Here is a 16,955-nt window from a genome sequence, read left to right on the forward strand (position 1 = left end):
CATGGCCGATCCCAGTCACACCATTAAAACATGGCCGACCCCAGTCACTCCATTAAAACACGGCCGATCCCAGTTACACCATTAAAACATGGCCGATCCCAGTCACTCCATTAAAACATGGCCGAACCCAATGACACCATTAAAACATGGCCGATCCCAGCCACACCATTAAAACATGGCCGATCCCAGTCACACCATTAAAACATGGCCGATCCCAGTCACTCCATTAAAACATGGCTGCCATGGAAGGGGACTTGCAGTGTACTCCCCATGAGTTGGGAAGAGTGCCCTCTTTCTGTGCTGTAAACTCAAAACGATAAACTGACAAAGTAACCCCGCCTCTTTCATTTACTAAATACATTTATTTATTTTCATTGCAAAAAATATGAGTAAATCCAACAGCTCCACCACATGGATAAATATTAGAGAATTGAGAACGAATTCACCATTTCCATAACTTCTGGTAAAAGATTAACCACTGACCAACCATTACAATTATCTGGAGATCACATCAACAGTAAGCTGGCCACTTACTAAAACTAGTGTTCCAGACATGCTTAAGTTGTCCCAGTTAACCATAAACCAATCATTGCTATGCATTTACCCTAAACCTGTTCACTATTGCCACCTAGGTTATCCTTTAACCAGTCATCTAGTGCTAACCAGCAATCGTCATTTAACCATTTACTATTCACAAACCAGTGGCCACAGCAAGTTTCCTTTTATCGCCTGTGTTAAATGGGCTGGTTAGCAATAGTACACTAGTAATTGATTGCTGTTAACCAGGAACTAGAGCCTCATAACCATTAACCAATCACTAGCGCATGGGAGTTACCAGCTGATCAATTAACTGTTGATGCGTTGGTGACTAGTTGAGAGGGTCAGCGTTTTGGGGGGGAGGGGGGGCCGGGAGTCGGTATTTCGGGGAGGTCTGTGCTTTTGTGGACAGTTTCTTGAGGGGGTCAGTGTTTTGGGGGTCAGTGTTTTGGGGGGTCAGTGTTTTCAGGGGTCAGTGCTTTGAGGGATCAGTATTTTGGGGGGTCGGTGTTTGGCGGGGTCTGTGTTTTGAGGGTCAGTGTTTTGAGGGTCAGTGTTTTGAGGGTCAGTGTTTTGAGGGTTAGTGTTTGAGGGGTCAGTGTTTTGGGGGGTCAGTGTCTTGCGGGGTCAGTGTTTTGGGGGTCAGTGTTTTAAGAGGTCAGTGTTTTGGGGGTCAGTGTTTTGGGGGGGTCAATGTTTTGAGGGTCAGTGTTTTGGGGGGTCAGTGTTTTGCGGGGTCAGTGTTTTGGGGGTCAGTGTTTTAAGGGGTCAGTGTTTTGGGGGTCAGTGTTTTGGGGGGGGTCAATGTTTTGAGGGTCAGTGTTTTGGGGGGTCAGTGTCTTGCGGGGTCAGTGTTTTGGGGGTCAGTGTTTTAAGGGGTCAGTGTTTTGGGGGTCAGTGTTTTGCGGGGGTCAATGTTTTGAGGGTCAGTGTTTTGGGGGGTCAGTGTTTTGGGGGGTCAGTGTTTTGGGGGGTCAGTGTTTTGCGGGGTCAGTGTTTTGGGGGTCAGTGTTTTAAGGGGTCAGTGTTTTGGGGGTCAGTGTTTTGCGGGGGTCAATGTTTTGAGGGTCAGTGTTTTGGGGGTCAGTGTTTTGGGGGGTCAGTGTTTTGGGGGGTCAGTGTTTTAAGGGGTCAGTGTTTTGGGGGGGTCAATGTTTTGAGGGTCAGTGTTTTGGGGGGTCAGTGTCTTGCGGGGTCAGTGTTTTTTGGGGGGAGCTCAGTGTTTTGGGGGGGCTCAGTGTTTTGGGGGGTCTCAGTGTTTTGGGGGGTCTCAGTGTTTGGGGGGGGCTCAGTGTTTTGGGGGGGGCTCAGTGTTTTGGGGGGGGTGCTGTGTTTTGGGGGGGGTCTCAGTGTTTTGGGGGGGGGTTCAGTGTTTTGGGGGGGGCGCAGTGTTTTGGGGGCCTCAGTGTTTTGGGGGGTCTCAGTGTTTTGGGGGGGGCGCAGTGTTTTGGGGGCCTCAGTGTTTTGGGGGGGGCTCAGTGTTTTGGGGGGTCTCAGTGTTTTGGGGGGGGTTCAGTGTTTTGGGGGGGGCTCAGTGATTTGGGGGGAGCTCAGTGTTTTGGGGGGCGCTCAGTGTTTTGGTGGGGGGAGGGGGCTTGCTGTATTGGGGGGGTCTGCTTTTTTGGCTCGCCGATTTGGTGTGCTGCCTCTTGGGGGTCCGAATTTTGAGGAGGGGGTTCGGTTCCTGGAACCTCAGAGTTCGGAGGGTTGGGTTTCCCGGCAGGGATCCCGAGACGCGGAAGCCCCCGGTCGCCAGTACCCCCTTGCCCCCTTGCCCCCCCCCAGCCCCCACTCCCTCGCCCCCGCATCCAGCGGCTTCCACCAGCGATGGGAGACCCTGCGGAGAGAGGAGAGAGAAGGGTCAGAGCAGGGCAGCGGAGCCTGGGATCTTGCCGCGCTCGAGACTGTGCTGGGCCCTCACCTGGAGATCCCGGCCTGGCGTGGCCTTTAGCGTTTGGCCAGTTTGCGGAGGAAGCAGCAGGTCACAGAGGCGATGATGGTGATGCTGAAGAGGAGGGAGATGGCCACTCCGATCACCATGGGGACCAGCAGCGTGTCGGAGGCTGAAGGACAACGGGAGCCACCGGTCAACCCTCAGCAGCTCAGGGCCCAGAGTCACACCCCCTTCACCCGGGACCCCCCCCCACCTCACCCAACTGAGGGACCCCTCACCACCTCCCCTCCACCCGAACTGAGGGACCCCTCACCATCTCCCCTCCCCCCGAACTGAGGGACCCCTCACCATCTCCCCTCCTCCCGAACTGAGGGACCCCTCACCACCTCCCCTCCCCCCGAACTGAGGGACCCCTCACCATCTCCCCTCCACCCGAACTGAGGGACCCCTCACCATCTCCCCTCCTCCCGAACTGAGGGACCCCTCACCACCTCCCCTCCCCCCGAACTGAGGGACCCCTCACCATCTCCCCTCCCCTCGAACTGAGGGACCCCTCATCACCTCCCCTCCCCTCAAACTGAGGGACCCCTCACCACCTCCCCTCCACCCGAACTGAGGGACCCCTCACCATCTCCCCTCCCCCCGAACTGAGGGACCCCTTCACCCGGGACCCACCCCCCCCTCACCCAACTGAGGGACCCCTCACCATCTCCCCTCCCCCCAAACTGAGGGACCCCTCACCAGCTCCCCTCTCCTCAAACTGAGGGACCCCTCACCACCTCCCCTCCCCTCAAACTGAGGGACCCCTCAGCATCTCCCCTCCCCCCGAACTGAGGGACCCCTCACCACCTCCCCTCCCCCCGAACTGAGGGACCCCTCACCATCTCCCCTCCACCCGAACTGAGGGACCCCTTCACCCGGGACCCACCCCCCCCTCACCCAACTGAGGGACCCCTCATCACCTCCCCTCCACCCAAACTGAGGGACCCCTCATCACCTCCCCTCCACCCGAACTGAGGGACCCCTCACCATCTCCCCTCCACCCGAACTGAGGGACCCCTCACCATCTCCCCTCCCCCCGAACTGAGGGACCCCTCACCATCTCCCCTTCCCTCAAACTGAGGGACCCCTCACCATCTCCCCTCCCCCCGAACTGAGGGACCCCTCACCATCTCCCCTCCCCCCGAACTGAGGGACCCCTCACCACCTCCCCTCCACCCGAACTGAGGGACCCCTCACCATCTCCCCTACCCCCGAACTGAGGGACCCCTCATCACCTCCCCTCCCCCCGAACTGAGGGACCCCTCACCATCTCCCCTCCCCCCCGAACTGAGGGACCCCTCATCACCTCCCCTCCACCCGAACTGAGGGACCCCTCACCATCTCCCCTCCCCCCGAACTGAGGGACCCCTCATCACCTCCCCTCCCCCCGAACTGAGGGACCCCTCACCACCTCCCCTCCCCCCGAACTGAGGGACCCCTCACCACCTCCCCTCCCCCCGAACTGAGGGACCCCTCACCATCTCCCCTCCCCCCGAACTGAGGGACCCCTCACCATCTCCCCTCCCCCCGAACTGAGGGACCCCTCACCACCTCCCCTCCACCCGAACTGAGGGACCCCTCACCACCTCCCCTCCACCCGAACTGAGGGACCCCTCACCACCTCCCCTCCCCCCGAACTGAGGGACCCCTCACCACCTCCCCTCCACCCGAACTGAGGGACCCCTCACCATCTCCCCTCCACCCGAACTGAGGGACCCCTCACCACCTCCCCTCCACCCGAACTGAGGGACCCCTCACCACCTCCCCTCCACCCGAACTGAGGGACCCCTCACCATCTCCCCTCCCCTCAAACTGAGGGACCCCTCACCATCTCCCCCCCCCCAAACTAAGGGACCCCACCCCTTCCCCCCCCAAACTAAGGGACCCCACCCCTTCCTCCCCCCCCAAACTAAGGACCCCTCCCCTTCCTCCCCCCCCAAACTAAGAGACCCCTCCCCCCTTACCCCCAAACTAAGAGACCCCTCCCCCCTTACCCCCAAACAAAGAGACCCCTCCCCCTTACCCCCAAACAAAGAGACCCCTCCCCCTTACCCCCAAACAAAGAGACCCCTCCCCCTTACCCCCAAACGAAGGGACCCCTCCCCCTTACCCCCAAACAAAGAGACCCCTCCCCCTTACCCCCAAACTAAGAGACCCCTCCCCCTTACCCCCAAACTAAGAGACCCCTCCCCCTTACCCCCAAACAAAGAGACCCCTCCCCCTTACCCCCAAACAAAGAGACCCCTCCCCCTTACCCCCAAACTAAGAGACCCCTCCCCCTTACCCCCAAACTAAGAGACCCCTCCCCCTTACCCCCAAACTAAGAGACCCCTCCCCCTTACCCCCAAACTAAGAGACCCCTCCCCCTTACCCCCAAACAAAGAGACCCCTCCCCCTTACCCCCAAACAAAGGGACCCCTCCCCCTTACCCCCAAACAAAGAGACCCCTCCCCCTTACCCCCAAACAAAGGGACCCCTCCCCCTTACCCCCAAACAAAGGGACCCCTCCCCCTTACCCCCAAACAAAGGGACCCCTCCCTTTCCCCCGCCCCCCACCCCCACCCCCAACCCCACCACCCCACCCCCGACCCTGCTGATACTCACGTGCCAGGTAGAGGAAGAGGGTGGCGGGCTCCGACCGAGCCGAGGCCGCCCGGTGCCAGCGCTGACCCTGGCGTCGGGCCCAGAGCGTCACCTGACAGCGGTAAGGCCCCTGGTCCTCCGGCCGGGCCCGGTGGATGCGCAGGCGGAAGCAGAGGGGGGAGGGGCGGTCGGTGGCCAGCCAGCTGCCCGCCGGGGTCCGGCCGGCCAGGCGGGCGGGCAGGCTGACGCCCCGGTGGTCCACCAGGGCCAGGGGAGCCTCCCGCTCGGACCACCAGCCCACGGCCAGGCTCAGCTCCGGCCCGTCCGGCCTGGTCCCCAGGCTGACGTTGCAGTGAAGGTCGACGGTGTCGCCCCGGTAGAAGGTGGCCGGGGCCACCGAGGCCACGGCGCCCAGCGTCACGTCTGTCAGGGAGGGGGCGGAGAGGAGTCAGGCACAGGAAGATCCCACAGCAATAGCCGCTCCCTCCACAAACCCCCCAACCGGCCGACAGTCTAATCCCACTCTCCCCCTCACTCCCCGCACCCTTTAATATCCCACCCAGTCTAATCCCACTCTCCCCCTCACTCCCCGCACCCTTTAATATCCCACCCAGTCTAATCCCACTCTCCCCCTCACTCCCCACACCCTTTAATATCCCACCCAGTCTAATCCCACTCTCCCCCTCACTCCCTGCACCCTTTAATATCCCACCCAGTCTAATCCCACTCTCCCCCTCACTCCCCGCACCCTTCAATATCCCACCCAGTCTAATCCCACTCTCGCCCTCACTCCCCACACCCTTTAATATCCCACCCAGTCTAATCCCACTCTCCCCCTCACTCCCCACACCCTTTAATATCCCACCCAGTCTAATCCCACTCTCCCCCTCACTCCCTGCACCCTTTAATATCCCACCCAGTCTAATCCCACTCTCCCCCTCACTCCCCGCACCCTTCAATATCCCACCCAGTCTAATCCCACTCTCCCCCTCACTCCCCGCACCCTTTAATATCCCACCCAGTCTAATCCCACTCTCCCCTTCACTCCCCACACCCTTTAATATCCCACCCAGTCTAATCCCACTCTCCCCCTCACTCCCCACACCCTTTAATATCCCACCCAGTCTAATCCCACTCTCCCCCTCACTCCCCACACCCTTTAATATCCCACCCAGTCTAATCCCACTCTCCCCCTCACTCCCCGCACCCTTTAATAACCCACCCAGTCTAATCCCACTCTCCCCCTCACTCCCCACACACTTTAATATCCCACCCAGTCTAATCCCACTCTCCCCCTCACTCCCCGCACACTTTAATATCCCACCCAGTCTAATCCCACTCTCCCCCTCACTCCCCGCACCCTGTAATATCCCACCCAGTCTAATCCCACTCTCCCCCCTTCACTCCCCGCACCCTTTAATATCCCACCCAGTCTAATCCCACTCTCCCACTCACTCCCCGCACCCTTTAATATCCCACCCAGTCTAATCACACTCTCCCCGTCACTCCCCGCACCCTTTAATATCCCACCCAGTCTAATCCCACTCTCCCCCTCACTCCCCGCACCCTTTAATACCCCACCCAGTCTAATCCCACTCTCCCCCTGACTCCCCGCACCCTTTAATATCGCACCCAGTCTAATCCCACTCTCCCCATCACTCCCCGCACCCTTCAATATCCCACCCAGTCTAATCCCACTCTCTCCCCCTCACTCCCCACACCCTTTAATAACCCACCCAGTCTAATCCCACTCTCCCCCTCACTCCCTGCGCCCTTTAATATCCCACCCAGTCTAATCCCACTCTCCCCCTCACTCCCCGCACCCTATAATATCCCACCCAGTCTAATCCCACTCTCCCCCTCACTAGCCACACCCTTTAATATCCCACCCAGTCTAATCCCACTCTCCCCCTCACACCCCACACCCTTTAATATCCCACCCAGTCTAATCCCACTCTCCCCCTCACTCCCCACACCCTTCAATATCCCACCCAGTCTAATCCCACTCTCCCCCTCAATCCCCACACCCTTTAATATCCCACCCAGTCTAATCCCACTCTCCCCCTCACTCCCCGCACCCTGTAATATCCCACCCAGTCTAATCCCACTCTCCCCCTGACTCCCCACACCCTTTAATATCCCACCCAGTCTAATCCCACTCTCCCCCTCACTCCCCGCGCCCTTTAATATCACACCCAGTCTAATCCCACTCTCCCCCTCACTCCCCACACCCTTTAATATCCCACCCAGTCTAATCCCACTCTCCCCCTCACTCCCCGCACCCTTTAATATCCCACCCAGTCTAATCCCACTCTCCCCCTCACTCCCCACATTGTTTAATATCCCACCCAGTCTAATCCCACTCTCCCCCTCACTCCCCGCACCCTTTAATATCCCACCCAGTCTAATCCCACTCTCCCCCTCACTCCCCGCACCCTTTAATATCCCACCCAGTCTAATCCCACTCTCCCCCTCACTCCCCACACCCTTCAATATCCCACCCAGTCTAATCCCACTCTCCCCCTCAATCCCCACACCCTTTAATATCCCACCCAGTCTAATCCCACTCTCCCCCTCACTCCCCGCACCCTTCAATATCCCACCCAGTCTAATCCCACTCTCCCCCTCAATCCCCACACCCTTTAATATCCCACCCAGTCTAATCCCACTCTCCCCGTCACTCCCCACACCCTTTAATATCCCACCCAGTCTAATCCCACTCTCCCCCTCATTCCCCACACCCTTTAATATCCCACCCAGTCTAATCCCACTCTCCCTCTCACTCCCCACACCCTTTAATATCCCACCCAGTCTAATCCCACTCTCCCCCTCACTCCCCGCACCCTTTAATATCCCACCCAGTCTAATCCCACTCTCCCCCTCACTCCCCGCACCCTTTAATATCCCACCCAGTCTAATCCCACTCTCCCACTCACTCCCCGCACCCTTTAATATCCCACCCAGTCTAATCACACTCTCCCCGTCACTCCCCGCACCCTTTAATAACCCACCCAGTCTAATCCCACTCTCCCCCTCACTCCCCGCACCCTTTAATATCCCACCCAGTCTAATCCCACTCTCCCCCTCACTCCCCACACCCTTTAATATCCCACCCAGTCTAATCCCACTCTCCCCCTCACTCCCCGCACCCTTTAATATCCCACCCAGTCTAATCCCACTCTCCCCCTCACTCCCCACACCCTGTAATATCCCACCCAGTCTAATCCCACTCTCCCCCTCACTCCCCGTACCCTTTAATATCCCACCCAGTCTAATCCCACTCTCCCCCTCACTCCCCGTACCCTTTAATATCCCACCCAGTCTAATCCCACTCTCCCCCTCACTCCCTGCACCCTTCAATATCCCACCCAGTCTAATCCCACTCTCCCCCTCACTCCCTTCACCCTGTAATATCCCACCCAGTCTAATCCCACTCTCCCCCCTTCACTCCCCGCACCCTTTAATATCCCACCCAGTCTAATCCCACTCTCCCCGTCACTCCCCGCACCCTTTAATATCCCACCCAGTCTAATCCCACTCTCCCCCTCACTCCCCGCACCCTGTAATATCCCACCCAGTCTAATCCCACTCTCTCCCCCTCATTCCCCACACCCTTTAATATCCCACCCAGTCTAATCCCACTCTCCCCCTCACTCCCCGCACCCTGTAATATCCCACCCAGTCTAATCCCACTCTCCCCCTCACTCCCCACACCCTTCAATATCCCACCCAGTCTAATCCCACTCTCCCCCTCACTCCCCGCACCCTTTAATATCCCACCCAGTCTAATCCCACTCTCCCCCTCAATCCCCGCACCCTTTAATATCCCACCCAGTCTAATCCCACTCTCCCCCTCACTAGCCACACCCTTTAATATCCCACCCAGTCTAATCCCACTCTCCCCCTCACTAGCCACACCCTTTAATATCCCACCCAGTCTAATCCCACTCTCCCCCTCACTCCCCGCACCCTTTAATATCCCACCCAGTCTAATCCCACTCTCCCCCTGACTCCCCGCACCCTTTAATATCCCACCCAGTCTAATCCCACTCTCCCCCTCACTCCCCGCACCCTGTAATATCCCACCCAGTCTAATCCCACTCTCCCCCTCACTCCCCGCACCCTTTAATATCCCACCCAGTCTAATCCCACTCTCCCCCTCACTCCCCGTAGCCTTTAATATCCCACCCAGTCTAATCCCAATCTCCCCCTCATTCCCCACACCCTTTAATATCCCACCCAGTCTAATCCCACTCTCCCCCTCACTCCCCGCACCCTGTAATATCCCACACAGTCTAATCCCACTCTCCCCCTCACTCCCCGCGCCCTTTAATATCCCACCCAGTCTAATCCCACTCTCCCCCTCACTCCCCGCACCCTTTAATATCCCACCCAGTCTAATCCCACTCTCCCCCTCACTCCCCGGACCCTTTAATATCCCACCCAGTCTAATCCCACTCTCCCTCTCACTCCCCGCACCCTTTAATATCCCACCCAGTCTAATCCCACTCTCCCCGCCTCACTCCCCACACCCTTTAATATCCCACCCAGTCTAATCCCACTCTCCCCGCCTCACTCCCCACACCCTTTAATATCCCACCCAGTCTAATCACACTCTCCCCCTCACTCCCCGCACCCTTTAATATCCCACCCAGTCTAATCCCACTCTCCCCGTCACTCCCCGCACCCTGTAATATCCCACTCAGTCTAATCCCACTCTCCCCCTCACTCCCCGCACCCTTTAATATCCCACCCAGTCTAATCCCACTCTCCCCCACACTCCCCGCACCCTGTAATATCCCACCCAGTCTAATCCCACTCTCCCCCTCACTCCCCACACCCTTTAATATCCCACCCAGTCTAATCCCAGTCTCCTTTTAATTGTCTTGTTGTAATCCTACCCTTAGAGAGATTGTTTAGTGCCTCTCTCACCATTTTCCAAGATGGACACATCTGCCAAAGGGATTGTCCGTTCAAGAATCTTCTTCCAGCTCATGCCAGGGTCCTGGATCCACTCTGCTGCCGCGCAGTAATACCGTCCTGCATCCTGGGGCTTCACCTGGTCAACCCTCAGGTGGTAGCTGTCACCTCTGACCTTCTCGACCCTGATCTGACCCCGGGCGTATCGGGACCAATAGGCCCCCTGTTCCTTGCCCTCCACCGTCAGGTCCCGGCCGATCCCAATGACCATCTCCCGCTCCCCGGTGCTGCTCCGGTTCAGGCTGAAGGTGACCGAGAGGTGGGTGTGCAGCAGCGTAAGGGTCGCAGCACGGCACTGGAGGGCGAGGGTCTCACCTTCGTGTAGGGCCAGGCTGGGGGGCTCACCTGAGGGTCCGGACAGCTGCAGGGTATCGGCGAGGACTGTGTCGGAGCGAGGGAGAATGAGGGAAAGAGGGAGACAGAGGCAGAAATTCAGGGAGAGACAGGGAAGGAGAGAGAGAGATACACAGAGGCAGAAGGAGTGAGAGAGTGAGGGGACAAAAACGGAGACAGGGAGTCAGTAAGGGAGAATGTAGCATTATACAGCCATTCTACACAATCCAAATAGACCCAAACCCCTTCCCATTCACTCCCACGGTCCACAATCCCACTTGCCCCAAACCCCTTCCCATTCACTCCCACGGTCCACAATCCCACTTGCCCCAAACCCCTTCCCATTCACTCCCACTGTCCACAATCACAATAGAACCAAAACCCTTCCCATTTACTCCCACTGTACACAATCCCAATGGACCCAAACCCCTTCCCATTCACTCCCACTGTCCACAATCCCAATGGACCCAAACTCATTCCCATTCACTATCACTGTCCACAATCCCAATGGACCCAAACCCCTTCCCGTTCACTCCCACTCTCCACAATCCCAAAGGACCCAAACCCCTTCCCATTCACTCACACTGTCCACAATCCCAATGGACCCAAACCCCTTCCCGTTCACTTCTACTGTCCACAATCCCAATGGACCCAAAACCCTTCCCATTCACTCCCACTGTCCACAATCCCAATGGACCCAAACCCCTTCCCATTCACTCCCACTGTCCACAATCCCAATGGACCCAAAACCCTTCTCATTCTCTCCCACTGTCCACAATCCCAATGGACCCAAACCCCTTCCCATTCACTCCCACTGTCCACAATCCCAATGGACCCAAACTCATTCCCATTCACTATCACTGTCCACAATCCCAATGGACCCAAACCCCTTCCCATTCACTCCCACTGTCCACAATCCCTTTGGGCCCAATTCACGTCCCACCCAATTCCACGTGTCTACCTTTCAGCTCAACCCTGGCACTCTTTGAGGCCGGGTACACCCTGGCCATCGTGTCCGTCTTACACTCGTACTCTCCCGCATCGTCCTTCTGTAGGTGGGTGAGGTGCAGCTCCACGGAGACAGGGGAGGGCTTGTAGAGGTAGATCTCTCTTGCCCCGACGCGGGGCCCATAGGTGGGGTCGGGGTATTTTGGGTCCCGCGTGCTGATCAATCCGATCGAGGCAATGGCTGCTTCAGGCTTGAAGACCGACCACCAAAAGTCCCGCTCACCACCGCTCTGGTCAGAGGTCGCGTTGCAGGGGATGATAACGTGGGTCCCCTCGATCCTGTGCAGAGGGCCCCTGGGCACTTGCACCAGCCAGGGACTCGACATTCCTGTGGGCGTGAGAGAACCACACCGGTTTACTCAGAGACCGGGGCAGGAGGAGAAGCAGCTCAGCCCATCGAGTTTGCTCCGGCCCTCTTGGCTGCTACTCCACTTTCCTGCACTCTTTCCCCCCCCCAACCCCATCCCTCAATTCCCAGATCTCTAACCACCTCAATCTCAAGATCATTCACTCCCTCCACCACCGACGTACAGTAGCAGCAGCGTGTGTACCATCTACAAGATGCGCTGCAGGAATTCACCAAGGCTCCTTCGACAGCACCTTCCAAACCCACGACCACTACCATCTAGAAGGACAAGGGCAGCAGATAGATGGGGACTTCAAAGCAAGAGAGAGAGCTTTACGATTTTATTTACTAACCTCCCTGTGCGGGATCTTGTCAAAAGCTTTCTGAATAACCAAATACGCCACATCCACTGGTTCTCCCTTATCTACTCTGCTAGTTACACCCTCACAAAACTCCCAACAGGTTAACAAATAGTCATTGGGTAGCACAGAACTCGTGTTGCTGAAAAGAGAGACATGTCTAAACTTTTCATCTGGCACTCATCAGGACACATCACAAGAATACCAGTATGAGGCGCAAACAACGATTTATACTGCATGTGAAGAGAGTGCTGAATCGTTGGCATGTGGGCTGTAATTGGTACAGGTGATGCCATGGAGAATGCACCGTGATGGTGACTGACAGGTTAAAGTTTTAAACCAGGCAGCTTGATTCTGATTGGTCAAGGCATTGCCTTGAGGAATGAACCAGCGAATGGCCATCACTTATTGCATTCAGGTAAAACAGGTGCAGTGTGTCTACCTGTTCTTTCTGTCTGCAAAGACAGGGGCCCCGTGTACTAATATATGTAGCCTCCAGTATAGACAAAAGGCCACATGGCGAGGCCAACTGACAATCTTAAATTGATTGTCAAGGTAATTCTTAGCGGAATGAGGAATATTCCCTAAATGTCGTCCAAGTTGTGGAATTACACCTAATGTTGGACATTGAGTTTTGAATTTTGCAAGCAGGAGCTGGGTGAGTAAAGCTTGTCCCTTGCCTATTGCGAGCAGCAGAAGGGTCATGCGATCTACCTCAGATTACCCTGCAAGGGCAAGATCATTCAAAGGTTTGAGTAAAAGGTAGCAACACAAGTGGTATTCATGACTTAAAAGGATGCTGCCTTCAGGTCAAAAGAAATGAGCAATGTGCTATATGAAGTTCAGTTCCATAGTGATGCCCGGTACACAGGGTGTATGTCCCAAAGACTGGTGGATAATGTTTGATGGGGATACCCCGTGCTGTATCTGTCCTGGGAGTGTTTGATGGGGACAGTGTAGATGGAGATTTACTCTGTATCTAACCCCGTGCTGTACCTGTCCTGGGAGAGTTTGTTGGGGACAGTGTATAGGGAGATTTACTCTGTATCTAACCCCGTGCTGTGCCTGTCCTGCGAGTGTTTGATGGGGACAATGTAGAGGGAGCTTTACTCTGTATCTAACCCCGTGCTGTAGCTGTCCTGGGAGTGTTTGATGGGGACAGTGTAGAGGGAGATTTACTCTGTATCTAACCCCGTGCTGTACCTGTCCTGGGCGTGTTTGATGGAGACAGTGTAGAGGGATATTTACTCTGTATCTAACCCCGTGCTGTACCTGTCCTGGGAGTGTTTGATGGGGAGAGTGTAGAGGGAGATTTACTCTGTATCTAACCCCGTGCTGTCCCTGTCCTGGGAGTGTTTGTTGGGGACAGTGTATAGGGAGATTTACTCTGTATCTAACCCCGTGCTGTCCCTGTCCTGGGAGTGTTTGTTGGGGACAGTGTAGATGGTGATTTACTCTGTATCTAACCCCGTGCTGTACCTGTCCTGGGAGTGTTTGATGGGGACAGTGTATAGGGAGATTTACTCTGTATCTAACCCCGTGCTGTACCTCTCCTGTGAGCGTTTGATGGGGACAGTGTACAGGGAGCTTTACTCTGTACCTAACCCCGTGCTGTACCTGTCCTGGGAGTGTTTGATGGGGACAATGTCGAGGGTGTATTACTCTGTATCTAACCCCGTGCTGTACCTGTCCTGGGAGTGTTTGATGGAGACAGTGTAGAGGGAGATTTACTCTGTATCTAACCCCGTGCTGTACCTGTCCTGGGAGTGTTTGATGGAGACAGTGTAGAGGGAGATTTACTCTGTATCTAACCCCGTGCTGTACCTGTGCTGGGAGTGTTTGATGGGGACAGTGTACAGGGAGCTTTACTCTGTATCTATCCCCGTGCTGTACCTGTCCTGGGAGTGTTTGATGGGGACAGTGTAGAGGGAGCTTTACTCTGTATCAAACCCCGTGCTGTACCTGTCCTGGGAGAGTTTGATGGAGACAGTGTAGAGGGAGCTATACTCTGTATCTAACTCCATGCTGTAGCTGTCCTGGGAGTGTTTGATGGGGGCAGTGGAGAGGGAGATTTACTCTGTATCTGAAAATCTATACTATTGAAAGTCCTTGCACTGATCTATGTCAAGTGCATATTGGCAGGTTGAGATAATGAGGACAATGAGTCACTCACCATCTGCCATTAATGTTGTTTTTATTGCCCCATGTCCCTGGAGTAAAGCCATCAAAAAATAGAAACAGCCTGACTCAATGTCAATCTCTCTCTCTCACCCACACACACACACTCACTCTCTCACTTTCACTCACACACTCTCAAACTCTCTCTCACATGCACCCTCTCTCTCACACATATACACACACACACACACACACACACACACAAACACAGAGCAACACACAGACAGCATACATTCACACACAAACACAGACACATATACATCCTCTCACACACACGCACTCAGATGCTCACACATGCACACACTCACAGACACTCACAGTCATATACATAGACATACACTCTCGTGCACGCACACACACAGGTACAAACACAGATACACACACACCCCCTCACGCACAAACACACGCACCAACACACACACACTATGTCTCACTCACGCATATGCACACTCACACTTGAGCACACTTTCGTAAGCACGCACACACACACACACACAAACACACATACTCAAACACAGACATGTACATACACCCACACAGTCAGACTGTCACACACACACACAAATATACAGAGACACACACTACCTCTCACACGCATTCACACACTCTCACGCTTACACAGGAACAGAAACTCAAAAGGCGATTGGAGAGAAGGGTTTGGAGGGAAGGGATGGGCGAGAAAGGATTGGAGGAGAGAGGATTTGGAGGGAAGAGGGATTGAAGGGAAGAGGGATTGGAGTGAAGAGGGATTAAAGAGGAGGGCGATTGGAGGGAAGAGGGATTGAAGAGGAGGGGTTTGGAGGGAAGAGGGATTGAAGAGGAGGGGGATTGAAGAGTGGGATTGGAGGGAAGGGGGATTGAAGAGGAGGGGGATTGGAGGCGATGGAGATTGAAGGGCAGGGGGATTGGAGGTGATGGAGATTGAAGGGCGGGGGATTGGAGGGAAAGGTGATTGGAGGGAAGAGGGAAATTAGAAAGAAGGGATTGGAGGGCAGTGTATTGGAGGAGAGGGATTGGAGGGATAAGATGAGTGAAGATTTGAGCAATGTCGGGGTGTCAAGGTGGCTGATCTCCTATGTGAGGCAGCAGCCACACTACATAAACCTTCTCCCATCGGCTCAGTGTCCTCTGTCACTCTCACACTCACACCAGCTAATGTAACAGAATCAGAGCACAGACAGCGAGGCCTCCATTCCTCACTGCTACTTCCCATTACCCAGTTATTACATCTCTCCGACACTCTCTCTCTCCCCTCTATCTCCTTCTCTCTCTCTCTCTCCCCCTCTCTATCTCCTTCTCTCTCTCCCTCCCCTCTATCTCCTTCTCTCTCTCTCTCTCTCCCCCTTTCCTCTATCTCCTTCTCTCTCTCTCTCTCTCCCTCCCCTCTATCTCCTCTCTCCTTCTCTCTCCCTCCCCTCTATCTCCTTCTCACTCTCCCTCCCCTCTAACTCCTTCTCACTCTCCCTCCCCTCTATCTCTTTCTCTCTCTCTCCCTCCCCTTTATCTCCTTCTCTCTCTCTCTCTCCCTCCACTCTATCTCCTTCTCTCTCTCTCTCCCTCCCCTTTATCTCTCTCTCTCTCTCTCTCTGTCCGTCAATCTGTTGACTCTCCTGCTCTCCATCACACTGTCAGCCTCTCTCTCTGTGTCTCTCTCTCTCTCTCTCTCTCTCCCTCCACTCTATTTCCTTCTCTCTCTCTCACCCTCCTCTTTATCTCCATCTATCTCTCTCTCACTCTGTCAATCTGTTGTCTCTCCTGCTCTCCGTCACACTGTCAGCCTCTCTCTCTGTGTCTCTCTCTCTCTCTCTCTCTCTCTCTTTCTCTCTGTCAATCTGTTGACTCTCCTGCTCTCCGTCACACTGTCAGCCTCTCTCTCTCTGTGTCTCTCTCTCTCTCTCTCTCCACTGCTCCTCTGCTTCTCTGATTCTCTATCATTCTCTCTCTGGCTCACTCTCCATTTCGCTATCTCCTTCAGTCCCGTCTCTTCAAGTCTCCATGGCATTGGCTGGCTCTGTCTTTCCCTACCCCAGCATTCCTGCTCACCATCAGGCTGTCCCTGCCTTTCATGCTGTCGCTGTCTCCCTCTTCCTCCCCTTGCGTCTCTCCTTCATCCTTTCTCTCACTCTCCCTCCCTGCCTCCTGTCCGTCTCTCTATCTCTCCCCCGCTACCCATCTCCCTGCAGTAAAATTGATAAGAACGAGGCAGAGGCCTCTCAATCACAACTCACCAATGAAGGCAGCAAGTGTTAGGATTATCCCGGGAGCTGTCTCTGTGCTCGACATGACTGCAGGTGGCAGTGTGTCTCTCAAGAAAGGGAGAAACTCGGGAACAGGGAGAGTAAGATGTCAAAACAGAGCAGCAGGAACACAAAGAGGCCGGCCCCCTTGTCACACCTCCCTTGACTACGCAACTCTGTTCAGCCCCCTCCTCCTCCTCCTCGCTAGACAGCCCTCGGAAATCCCTCAAACAGCCCAAACTCTCCACCACGGACAAACAGAGGGTCAGTGCTGAGGGTGTGCTGCACTGTCGGAGGGTCAGTGCAAAGGGAGTACTGCACAGTCGGAGGGTTAGTACTGAGGGAGGGCTGCACTGTCGGAGGGTCAGTAATGAGGGAGTGCTGCACTGTCGGAGGGTCAGTACTGAGGGAGTGCTGCACTGTCGGAGGGTCTGTACTGAGGGAGGGCTGCACTGTCG

General features: G+C 55.6%; 1 protein-coding gene across 1 annotated transcript; it reads right to left on the reverse strand.

The window, feature by feature from the left end:
- Positions 1 to 2,322: 2,322 nt before the first annotated feature.
- Positions 2,323 to 16,632, reverse strand: igsf8 (immunoglobulin superfamily, member 8). Its single transcript, XM_041180656.1, has 6 exons — positions 16,489 to 16,632; positions 11,331 to 11,705; positions 9,989 to 10,417; positions 5,078 to 5,479; positions 2,459 to 2,600; positions 2,323 to 2,374 (listed from the first exon to the last, which is right to left on the reverse strand). Exons 1-5 carry the CDS (start codon positions 16,541 to 16,543, stop codon positions 2,485 to 2,487), a joined length of 1,377 nt encoding a protein of 458 aa, XP_041036590.1. The 5' UTR covers positions 16,544 to 16,632; the 3' UTR covers positions 2,323 to 2,374; positions 2,459 to 2,484.
- Between the last annotated feature and the right edge of the window lie 323 nt (positions 16,633 to 16,955).

Source organism: Carcharodon carcharias (assembly GCF_017639515.1).
Source record: "Carcharodon carcharias isolate sCarCar2 chromosome 24 unlocalized genomic scaffold, sCarCar2.pri SUPER_24_unloc_1, whole genome shotgun sequence".
NCBI lineage: Eukaryota > Metazoa > Chordata > Chondrichthyes > Lamniformes > Lamnidae > Carcharodon > Carcharodon carcharias.